This window comes from Camelus bactrianus, chromosome 13, assembly GCF_048773025.1.
Source record: "Camelus bactrianus isolate YW-2024 breed Bactrian camel chromosome 13, ASM4877302v1, whole genome shotgun sequence".
In the NCBI taxonomy this organism is placed as follows: domain Eukaryota; kingdom Metazoa; phylum Chordata; class Mammalia; order Artiodactyla; family Camelidae; genus Camelus; species Camelus bactrianus.
This window is the reverse complement of record NC_133551.1, coordinates 78,881,193-78,893,053: the sequence shown is the minus strand read 5'-3', so window position 1 is coordinate 78,893,053 and position 11,861 is coordinate 78,881,193. Positions and strand designations below refer to the sequence as shown.

Genomic DNA, 11,861 nt, shown 5'->3' with positions numbered 1-11,861 from the left:
CGGAGCGGGGAAGAGGGCAGGGCGTCCAGAGAAGTGGGGGGAAGGGTAGTGAGAGAGGGTGGCGTTAGCAGCTCTGGCTGGGGCTCAGGAGGAACAGGCTCGGGTGGGACGGAGGGTATGGCAGGGCCGGGGCCTGAGGCCTGGCGCCTACCGGACCCGCAGCAGCCGGTTCCTCTCCACCTTCCCTGCGGCCTCCGCCTCCTTGCGCAGCTGCTCGGCTGCCCGCTTCTGAAGGAACCGCTTGGCGGCCACCGCCTCCTCTTGGGCTGACTTCCGAACACCCTCCAGCTGCCCCTCCCGGATTTCCATGTGCCACATGGCCCTCCTTGCAAACAAGAGACGCCTTGGTTTACCTTGGAAAAGGGGTTGGAGATCTGGGGCTGTGCCCTCTGCATGCATTCACTCCAGGGTTTGGGCCCCAAGTCTGACAACCACCATCGATGGGTCGGTCAGCTCTGCCAGGAGCCCTCCAGGCCTGCAGCTCCCTGCCCCGCGCTGTGTCCACACTGTCCTGCCCTCTGGGTTTGGGCTGGAGCCTGGGAGACGTGGCACCCGGCACAAGCTTCATGATTTGCTTGTTTTCTGTCTGTCTGTCTGTCTGTCTGTCTGTCGTTACCGCAGATGGAGTTTCCCTGAGGCAGGGATTTTTGCTGTTTTTCTCATGGGTGACCCCTAAACGCTCAGAGCAGTGTTCGGGACCGAGCAGGTGCCCAGCTACTGTTTGCTGAGTGAATAAACAAGGGACTCTGAATCACCAAGCCTCGAGCCTGGCACGCCAGCAGCACCAGGCAGACAGTGCGCTCGGCACCCCTGGAGGAGGTCCTTAGGGACAGTGGATGCCTGCTGTGCAGCCCTCCCTCCCTCAGCGCACACGTGGGGGCCTTGTGCATGTCCCTGCCACCTGGGGTGCCGGTGACCCTGGGTGAAGAAGGTTCTGTCCAGCACACAGACACCGGCAGCAACGCAGGGGCCCCGAGGGCAAGTCCTCCCTGAGAGCAGTTTCAGGAGAGCATCTGGTCGGTCACGCCACCAGAGGGCGGGCTGGGGGGGGTCAGCTCTGCGGACACTGAGGGCGTGGCAGCGGTGGGCCCCGGCTTGGAGAGAGTGGCCTAGCGGGGGTGGCAGGGGTCGGGGGGGCGCTGAGCAGCTGGCCTTCTCAGCTATGAGGACCCTTCATTCCTACGGGAGGCCGGTCTTGAGGAAGGACCAGCAATACTTCCACGATGATTGGACCACAAGGACAGGGGAGTCACTATGTTGGCCCAGAGGATACCGGTTAGGACGGGGAGCCACAGGGGACAAGTGTGTGGCCAGGAGGGCACCGACGGCGTGGGCGCCGGCCCTGGTGCGTCTCGTAACTGTTGTGCACGGCGCAGCAGCCAGGCCCGGGGAGTACAGCCTGCAGGCTCTGCACGCTTAACGCAAAGGGACAGAGGACAGAGAGGTTGCCTGGGGTCTGAGGATGGAGAATAGGCGTGAGGGACACATGCGTTTCCTTGCATGTAAGTTAGACATAGGTGACACGGATTAAAGACGAAGTAAACGCACCACCTGGCAGCAGCCACGCTCACGGGGGAAGGACGGGCGCCGGCCTGGGGGCTCAGGGCTGCAGGAGTGCGTCAGAGTGCGGGCAGCTGGGCAGGGGCCACAGATGGGCACTTGGAGGTATGCAGAGAGGGCTGGAAGTGTTTAGGAGAGAGGCAGGTTTCTGTCTGTCACAGGAGGGACGTCCAGGTCAGACAGGGGACGAGGTGGACTGCTGGTTCTGTTGGAGCCAGAATTCCACTGTGAGTGCGTGGCTTCAGTGCAGACAGCACAGACGTGCATGCGCTTCCCGGGTGCCTGGGTGAGGGCCTGGAACAGCAGGGGAGCACCCAGCACCCAGCACCCAGCTCTGTCCCCAGACACCATTCTGCCCTGTGAGGAACCAGGCCTCCTTGGACAATTGCCTGGGTCCAGGGCTGGGGCGGACAATAAATGAGGGGGCCTGGACCGCGTCCTTATGCCAGGAAGTGCGGGGCGAGTCACAAGCACAGAGGAGCCAGCCTGAAAGAGGTCCCGCGGCCAAATCTGCGACGACTGGAGCGTCAGAATAAGTGACGACGGGAGAGACCGTGACCCACCGAATGAAACGGGAATGGGAGAGTCACACGGAAGCATAAATGAATGTGGAGAAGGGAAAGGTGCCCCTCACAGCAGCATGCTGACTCACACAGCTGGACGGGATGACGGAGCTAGAAAGGCGCACTTTGGCAACAGCCATCTTAACTGGTTCAAACACGAAACACCAGTAAATGCGAAAACCAGAGTGCGGAGAAGGAAGAGGATGGGGTCTTCCAGAGTCTTGCAGTTTGTACCACAAAGTACATGTTAGTTTCCGAGAGAAATGCATGACTCGGCGATGGAGAAAGTCTGCAGACATCCCTCATCCAAGAGGTCAGAGCCCCCACGGAACAGGGCCAGCGGGCATCGGGCGCCTCGCCGCAAGGACACAAGGCAGGATGCGGCAGCACGTCGGGGGTGGACGCCAGACGACAAGCCCGAGGGGGCAGCACATGGGGCGACGTGAGGGACCTTTCCCGGCCCAGGATCTTCAAACTATCAAGGTCATGTGTGTCACGGTTGGGGGGGGGCTGGGGGTCCTTCCAGCTGGACGCAGGACCACCCCACGACCCCCAAGTGGGGCCTCCTTGCTGTGAAGGTGTCACTGGGATGATGGGGCCAAGGGGACACAGGGGTTCTTCGTGCTATTTTGCAGCTCTTCTGTAAATCTGAAGTTGTTTCAAAATTTTAAAGTTTTTTTAAAAAAGTAAATGGAGGACGCAGTGATCGAGAAAGACAAGGCCACCAGGTCTTTGCTGCTCCGGAGCTGGTGGGGAAGGGACGCTGTCAGGACAAGGACCCCTCCTCCCCAGTTTACAGAGGGCGTCACAGCTTGGCCCACAGGACACAGGGGATCGGGGCAGACTGCATCACAAGAGGAACGGGCCAGAGACTGATTCTGGCCCCATGAGTCACCGGGGGAGGCTCCCGGCACTCAAAGCCCACTCCCAGCCCTGCGGGCGCCTCCTGCAAAGGGCCGGACACCCGTGTGGCCAGCGCCGCGGGCGAGCTGAGACTCAGGCCGGGGGCTCCGTCGGGGCAGAAGGGTGTGAGGCAGCTGTGTCGTCGGACCCCCAGCCCTGGTGGAAGCTCCCCGCCTGCTGGGTCTCCAGGGGCCTGGACGGCTGAACTTCCGGGAGTCGGGCCGGGATCTGCCCAGAGTCGGATTCTGTCCGTCATGCCTCTTCCTAAACCCTTAAGCCAGCTGGAGGCAGTCCTGACGTTTACAGCCCAAACCCTCTACCAGGAAGTACTTGACACAGGGCAGCGGTCTCGGTGGGGGGGGGGGTGTGGAGGGAGGTGATTCTAGGAAAGGTGAGAAGCACTTTTTAAAACCACGCTGGTTGTTCGCAGAAGCACAGAGACTAGGAAAAAAGGGAAAAGAAGCTGACTGCATAGATCCTAAGAACTCAAACACCGAGAAAGAGAAAAACACTTAAAACGTGTGAAGTCCTGGTTACCATTCAGTTTTCAGGCAACTTGAAAGTCAAGTGCAAAACATATCCTTCATACTCAGACCCGTCCCGTGTGTGACCCTGGGACTTACTCGCTCTCCTGAAGCACGGCTGTGACTCTGGACTGCAGGTCTCTCTCCTTCTCCAGCTCCAAGCGCAGGCGTCGGGACGCTGCCTCCAGGCGGCCCACGGCTGCCCTGGGGAGAGCGGCGCTGAGATGAGGCCCCCAGGCCAGGGCTCCGGGCACCTTCGCCTGCCTTTTCATTTTTGAGAGGACTCTGTCTGGACGGGCCAGGGGGGAGGCAGGAGTGTGGTGTTGTCGAGGACAGGCTTCTCCTGGGCCCACCCTGGCTGGGCGGCTCCGAGGGTGCTGACCCTGCACCCGCCGGCTCCATGTTTACAAGTGGGGGGAGTCGGTCTCCTCACTGCCAGCCCTTCGGAGCTGCAGGCCCACCCAGGTTTGGCCCGGGAAGGACCCAGCACACCTGCTTCATGACTAGAAGCATCTGGGCGGCCAAGAAGCCGCCATGAGACCCTCTTGGCCGAGCCACTCTGCGCTGTCCCACATCACCTGTCTCTGCCCTCCTGGAGCCGCAGGTACCCTCCCCTCGTGCGGATGCGCAGACGGACAGAGGTCGGGGGGGCGCAGGGCGGGCAGGGCAGAGAGGTGCACCGCCCCTGAGATCCCTGCCAGGGTGTTTGAGCCTGCAGGTCCAGGTCTCTCTGAGAATGGCCTTGAGTAACGCTGCCCAGGGGACTCGACCATGCAGGCAGCTGACCTCTGTGCCACCCCGGTCCCTGAGCTGCCCTGCTGGCCTCTCCCGGCTCCCACCCCTGGGTGCTCTTTCCCCATTACTCAGGCCCCAGCCTGGGGGTCAGCTCCTCAGGGAGGCCTCCCCTGCCACCTGCTTCAAAGTGACCGCCCTCCAGACTCACGGCCACCCCGTGTGACCACCTGACTCTTCGTGTCCACTATGAATGTCTGCCCTGCCCGGGATGGAGGCTGGTCTGCTCGCTCGGCCGCTGAACACAGCAGGTGCTGAGTGCAGACCCTGATGTGGGAGGATGGAGCCCACTCTGCGGCCCACGCGGGCCCCAGGTCGCCCCCCACACCTACGACCTACATGTTGTTGGCCTCTCTCTCCGCGGCCACCTCGGCTGCCACGCTCTCCTGCTGCTTGGCCACGAGGTCCATCCTCTGGCGGCTGGCACGCAGCTCCCCTCTGAAAGGTGAAGCCAGAATCTGGATAAACGGTCCCCTGACACCCAGGCCCTCTGCCTCCCTCTCCCCAGGTGCCTCCCCGCTCCTCCAGCTGGGGAGGGGGCAGCGGGACGGGGTGGGGGCTCGGGGCCCGCAGACACACCCTCTCCTCCGGGGACCCCTCTCACACAACCGGGTACTTAGGAGGAAGGTTTCACGGCGCCTGCAACTGGTTTTCAGGTTCCAGCTTCTCTGCAGACGAGCGTGGAAAGCCCACCAGGCGGGGCCCCGGCGCTGCTCACCGTGTCCTCTGAATGAAGAGGACTTTCTCCTCCTGCAGCTTGTCCAGGCGGCTCAGGTCCTGCCGCCACTGTGCTGCCCGCACTCGGTCCGGGGCAGCCGGTCTCCGCCTCCTCCTGCCGGCTCCCTGCCCTTTGCCTGGACTGGTGGGAAAGGACGGCGGCTGCCATCGCGGGGCGACTCCCCCGCCCCGGGCAAGAAGGCCCCCCCCCCCCCCCCCGTCAGTCCCCCGTCCGTTACCTGGAGCTTCCAGGGCCAGCCCGGCCCGCGGCCTCCATGGAGGGCGACTCACCCACAAACTCCGGCTCTTCCAGTTCATCTGGTTCTAGAAACCAAGCAAGAGTTCCAGAGTCAGGCGCTCGAGCCTGAAGGTCCGGGAGAAGTCCCGCCAAGCTCTGCCTGGACGGGCAGCGAGGCCACAGTGTCTCCAAGCAGCGGTTCTCAAACCAGAGCCCAGGGAACCCTGGGGGAGTCCCTGAAAGTCTTTCAGGGGGTCTGTAAGGTCAAGACTGCCTTCACAGTAATAGCAAAGCATCATTTGTCTTTTTCAGCCCTTTTCACGAGCGCACCGCGGAGGTTTCCAGGGGCCTCATGACACGTGGAGCCCAGCTGCCTCCTCCCAGCCGGGCTCTTGCCGCTGCCTGCGACAGGCTCACTGTTCTGCTGTTGTAAGTAAACAGGTTTAAAAAAAGCCTTTCAGATTTAGTTTTTAACAGTGAACACTGAAAGATTAACCATCATAAACAAAAGCTTTTCGGGTTGTCAATAATTTTTAATGATGTAAAGGGTTCCCCGACAGGAAAAGGTGTGAGAGCCACTGTCTCAGAGAGTCCCCGCAGACTCCCAGCGAATCGTGGCAAAGCAAGCTGTCTGGCTTACGTCCACTCCTTCATTAAATCTCAGTAAAAATGAAAGGAAATTCTAAGAGGTGTCCGGCCACGGTCACGAGAGCAGGAGCGGGAAGGCGGCGGACAAGAGAAGGCAACCTGGAGCGAGGGGACCAGGCGTCGCCGGCGAGGGCACAGCCGACCGGCCACGGCGCCGGATGGGGGACCGAGATCAGTTTCCAGGCTGGACTGTCCAGCCTGGCGTCCCGCACTGGCCCGAATCAAGGCACGTCTTAGAGAAATTTCAGATCATCAGATTTTTTTTTAAAACTAAAAGCTTCCAGGAAAGGAAAACAAAAATAGGTTGCAATTAGAGGATAAAAACGGCGTCAGATTTCTCAGCCGAGACGCTGGAAAGGAAGCCGCGGCCCTGCCGCCTTCCGAGTCTCAGCCAGCGGAGCTCTTTCCTCCAGTTAAAGGCAGAACAACACAAGCCACCTTTCTGAGAAAAGATGCGAGTTTAAAAGATTTAGTCTCCCCAGAAAAAGGAAGTTAAAGGGCAACGGTGAGGCACGGCGTTTGCCTTCCTCGCTGCCGGAACGCGAGTTATCTGTGAAAAGACGCGTCTGCATTACCGTCTTCCACGAGGGGGGCGCCGTCCGAAAGCGTCTCCTCAGGCAGCAGGCTGGCGTCCTCTTCCATCCTGGCAGGCAGAAATCAGCTACAAAAAAATGCACAAGCTATAGATGAACGAGATCACGGATTAAAAAAACTAAGACATTAGACTTCATAAAAATTAACAATTCCTCTTCGAAAAAGACATTAAGAAAATGAAGAGATGAACCACAGCGCGAGAAAGTATTTGCAGCACACGTATCTGACGAAGGCTGTGCACCCGGGACATGACAGAGAAGCCCCGAATCCGCAGCAGGAAGTCCAAACTCCAACTGAAAAGGGCCGACAACTTTAGAGCAGACACGACAAAAGAAGACGTACGAAAGGCCACGGAGCTCCTGGAACTCTGTGCAGCGTCTTCGTTCTCAAGTGAAGCCACAGGACTGCTGCCTGTTCACGCCTCAGACCAAAACCACCGGACACTGGATCGTGACCCCCAGGGCTGTCATGTGCACTTACCTTGGGACCCGGAAACGCTACTTTGAGCTATTTGCTCATGAGAAACAAATATGTCCACAGAAAACTGGTGCAGGAATGTTCGTAGCCACCTTATTCATAACAGCCCCAAAGTGCAATCAGCCCAGATCTGTGTCATCACCAACGAGAGCCACAAACAGACTGCGGCACGTCCACACACAGGAACCACCCCCGGGAACCACGCGGAAGGCTGAGGTCTGGCACACTCAGCACCGGGGAAGGGCCGCAGGATCGGCGTCAGGTGAGCACCAGCGGTGCCCCCGTGCAGTGGGGGAGGGCAGGGCAGGAGCCTGGGATTTGCAGGCAGTAACTGCTGTACAGAAAACAGACCAACAAGGTCCCGCTGCACAGCACGGGGAGCTGCACTCAGTGTCCTGTCATAAACCACAGTGGAAAAGAATGTGAAAAAGAACATATACCTGTATGTGTATGACTGAATCACCATGCTGTGCACAGAACCTAGCACAACACCTTACACCAACTCTATTTCAATCAAAAAGTCATGCAACCTGGTACAGACAGATGACGACAGAAACCAGATGGTGGGAATGGGGGTGGAGGTGGCCACAGGAGGATGGAAACGCTGCCTTGTCTCGGGTGGTGGTTACACAGGTGAACACAACCGTCGGACTCATCCAAACGTACGTTTAACCTGTGTGCGGGTTACAGCGCGTACGTTGCAGCGTGCTGTTACCTCAGCAGAACACATGCACGGTCGCAGCTCAGAACGGTTCTTAAGGAATGCCAGAGTCTTCACTGTGCTTTGATTATCCTTTCGGAGAAGCTGGCAGCTTGCCTGTGTAGAGGTTGGTATGCAATGTTCACATTAAACACCGGCACTATGTACAAGGTGATAAAATTGTAGATGAGTTTGTTTTCATTGCTTAATTTAGCAATTGCTTCCACGTAATTCTCTGAAAAATGTTTCTAAAGCCTAATGTTTCCTTGATAATTAATAAATCAACGTCACTAATTTATTTTTCAAATGCTGCAAAGAAACAGTTATGCACTGAAGTTCTGAGAGGCAAAATTTTAAGGCAGCTTGTAAAATACCAACAATGTTCCCCCCACCTGAAAACACCTGCCAGCCCCGTAGCCTGTGAACGGCGGGGCACTCGGAAGACGCCCCGCGCCAGTGGGTTCCACGTGCTCGTCGCGTCACATGTGCAGCAGTGTAACTGACAGTCAGACAAGAGGTGGAACCTCACACACACAGCTCTGTTTAAAACGACCACATCAAACCGCACACAGCCTGGACATCTGGTTAAGGGCAGCAGGTCCAGGCAGGTGGCCTCTGATCCACCTCAAGCCCTCCCTTAAGCGACAGGGGAAGGGTTCTGTTTTTTTCAGTACATGAGTCCACAGAGATGAACAAATGGAAGAAGAAACAGCGTGAACAAAGCAGAAGGCGGGGAGTGCAAGGATGAGCGGAGTGTCCCCGAAGCCCCACGTGCGTCACACAAGCTGGCGGGCTGGGACCCGGGCGCCCCTGACATGCAGGTGAAACACGATCAGACTGGGGTTTGCTAAAACATGCTTAAGAAGCAGCTGGAACCTGCTTTGGGAATTGCCTGGCCAGCGTGAAAATGACCTGAAATGCTGGGAAGAATGTATTTTAATTGTCTTAAGAACCTTGAAGAACTGACAATAAGAAATCATCAGGTTAAAACCTAAGTGAAGGCAAGAATACGAATATGTAAGTGACCACCTTACCAAACTGGATTGAAAAACCAAACACAACACCAAAAAGCTAACTTTTTTCCATTTAAAAGAGAATTCTACAACAATAACGTACAGAAGCACTGCATTTTAAAAGTCAGAAAAAGACACACTATAGAAACTATAAATAGGAAGCTAGTGCAGTTGTCTAGAAACAGACAGAAATACTTCAGGGAAAAAGCAGGAGTGGCAGCGGAGGCCGCGTCGTGACCACGCGCTCAGTCGCCGGGAAGACACGGCAGCCTTGCACCCGGGAGTCAACGCGCAAAGTAGACGGAGCAAAGGCCGGCAGACCAGCGGGAAGGTCCGAGGCACAGACTTCAGCGGGAAAGGCTGGCCTGACTCTCTCGGGAACTGACGCAAAGCCAGACACCCTGAGTCATCGATGCCATACGTTCAAGCAGCACCATTAACAGCCTGAGCCCTGCAGGCGTACACAGAATATAAACAAGCACAGGGTTCTAAGCGCTCCCTTAAACCACACGCAGGATATTTAGAAAAATGATCTACTGGTCCCAAAGCAGGACTCGATACGTATCCAAGGACTAAACTCCCACACGTCTGATCTCTGACCAAATCAATCAGCCCGAATCAGAAACAGCGAGGACGCGGCTGGGGTGGCGGAGTAGGGAGGCCCTGAGCTCGCCGCCCCCCACGGCGCCAAGGCCCTCACGATTCACAGAGCCAGACTGACGAGAAGGACCAGAAGCTTAGCGGGAAAGACCTTCTCCCACCGAAGACAGAGAAGGGGCCGCAACGAGACAGGTAGGAGGGTGAGACGTGGTGAAGTCAGGACCACACCTTGGGGGGCGACCCACAACCGCAGCACAAGCACAACTGCAGAAGCTCCCCCAGGAGCCAGGGGTCTGAGCCCCACTTCAGGCTCCCCTGTCTAGGGGTCCTGCGCTGGGAGGGTGAACCACCAGAACATCTGGCTTGAAGGCCAGCACGGCTTACGTCCAGGAGACCCGGAGGGCCGGGGGAACAGAGGCTCCACTTCACAGCGCACACAGACTCCCCTGCTCCAGGGCCCACGGCAGCAGCAGTAACTTGAGAGCAGCCTGGGTCAGACCACCGGAGACGCAGGAGGAGATTAGCGGTCACCCTGGGGACACAGACATGGGGGCAGACATTTTGGGAGCTCATTCTGCCACGTGGACACTGGTGCTGGCGGGTGTCACTGTGGAGTCCTCCTCTACCAGTCAGTGCCGGGGCCCAGCCCCGCCCAGCAGCCTGTCGGCACCAGCACGGGGACGCCTCAGGCTGATCGGCAGCTGGGCAGGGGGCACAGTCCCACCCACCAGAAGGCCGGCTGCCTTAAGACCCCCAGAGCACACAGCAGCCCCAGGACCTGGCTCTGTCCACCTGAGGGCCCAGTGCCTGATCCTGTACACCAGTGGGCAGGCACCCCAGGAGCCCTGGGCCTCAGCTCTGCTCATCAGTGGACTTACACTGGTTCCTGGACCCCCAGCCCTGCAAGGGGAGACCCAAGGACCCAGCGTCGCCCACCCGCAGGTGGGCCCCAGCCAGCCCTGTTGTCCAGAGGGCAGGTGCCAGCCCAGGACCACCACAGCCCCACAGCCTGCTGCATAAGGACCCAGCCTGCCCACCAGCAGGTGGACACCAGGCCTCGGACACCCCTGTGCCCTGGCCCTGCCCACCAGCAGGCCAACACCAGCTCCAAGACACCTTGGACCCCTCAGCTAGCTGCCCTGGCCCCACTCCCAAGCAGGCTGACACCAGTTTGGGAGGGACACCCCAGACCCTGCAGCCAACCATGTCAGGAACAAGCACCATCCACCAGTGGCCTGATGCTAGCTCCTGGACAACCAGGCCCTGCAGCCACCCACCCTGGATCCCAGCTTTGCCCACCAGTGGGCCAAAACTAGCCCTGGGACTATCCGGGCCTCTGCAACCAGGTGCCAAGTGACCCAGCCTCACCCACAAGTGACCAGAGCCTCCTCACAAGGCTGGGCCTGGCAACCAACCAGACCAGGGGGCTGCCACACCTACCAGATCACCCACATAGTCACCCACCACAACAGAAGGACCCACACAGCCACGCAGGGACACCCCTGGAGCATACAGCTCTGGTGACCACAGGGGAAGTGCTGGTGACGTAAAAGGACTCCTATAACAGGCCTCGTCTCCAAGCTTTGGAAGTGCAACCAACCTACCAAGTACATAGGAGTAAAAACAGCAAATTAGGCAAAATAAGACAACAGAGGAATAGGTTCCAAATGAGGCAACAAGATAAAACCCCAGGGAAGAACGAAGTGGAGGGGATATGCAACCTATTGGATAAAGAGTTCAAGGCTGTGGCTGTAAAGATGCTCAGAGGACCTGGGAGAAGACTGGGTGAGCACAGCGCAAGGCTACAAGAGTCTAACAGAGAAAACACAAAGAAACAAACTGAGATGAGGAACTGAAATTAAAAAACACGCAAGAAGGAATCACCAGCAGATTGGTGACACAATGGAATGGGCCGGCGAACCAGGAGACAGAGGAGTGGACATCAGTGAGAGTGAACAGAAAGAAGAATAAAAAGAAATGAGGACAGTTTAAGAGGCCTCTGTGACAACACCCAGCACACTAACATTCGCATTATGGGGTCCCAGAAGGAGAGGAGAGAGGGGCAAGGAACATCCCTGAAGACATAAAAGTTGAAAAACTCCCTAACCTGGGGGAGGAAACGGACATCCAGGTCCCGGAATCACATGAGTCCCAAATAGGATGAACCCAAAGAGAACCACACCACGACACACCATAATTGAAACGGCAAAAATTAAAGCAAAGAGAGAATATTAAAAGGAGCAACGGGAAGGAAAGAAGTCACGCACAAGGGAACTCCCACAACACTGTCGGCCAAAGGGAGGGGCACGCTACCTTTAAACTGAGACAGGGGACGCCTGCGACCAGGACGCCTGCGACCAGGACACCCCGTCTGGCAAGGCTTCTGCTCTGATTCGACGGAGGAAGCAAAAGCAAAAGCTGAGAGTTAAGCACTGCCAAACCAGCTTCGCAGAAACGTTAAAGGGACTTCTCTAAACAAAAAAGAAAAGGCCAAAACCAGAAACATGAAAACTACAAAAGGAAAAACCCCAC

The 11,861-nt window shown here is 57.7% G+C and overlaps 1 protein-coding gene across 7 annotated transcripts in view; it reads right to left on the bottom strand.

Moving 5' to 3' along the window:
- The window catches only part of CFAP74 (cilia and flagella associated protein 74), a 66,679-nt gene that overhangs the window by 42,218 nt on the left and 12,600 nt on the right, over positions 1-11,861 (bottom strand). For 5 of the 7 annotated variants that reach the window (XR_012511506.1, XM_074377676.1, XM_074377675.1 and 2 more), the window contains 6 exons: positions 6,521-6,606; positions 5,299-5,383; positions 5,061-5,201; positions 4,682-4,780; positions 3,650-3,754; positions 152-325 (listed from right to left, as the gene is read on the bottom strand). Coding sequence is in view for 6 of the 7 variants with exons in the window: in XM_074377676.1 (XP_074233777.1) it covers positions 152-325; positions 3,650-3,754; positions 4,682-4,780; positions 5,061-5,201; positions 5,299-5,383; positions 6,521-6,587 (671 nt within the window). In the remaining variant the exon portion in view is untranslated. Of the gene's footprint in view, positions 1-151; positions 326-1,548; positions 3,621-3,649; positions 3,755-4,681; positions 4,781-5,060; positions 5,202-5,298; positions 5,384-6,520; positions 6,607-7,731; positions 7,834-11,861 lie in introns of those variants that run through there. The other 2 variants (XM_074377677.1, XM_074377680.1) reach the window with 2 other exon arrangements.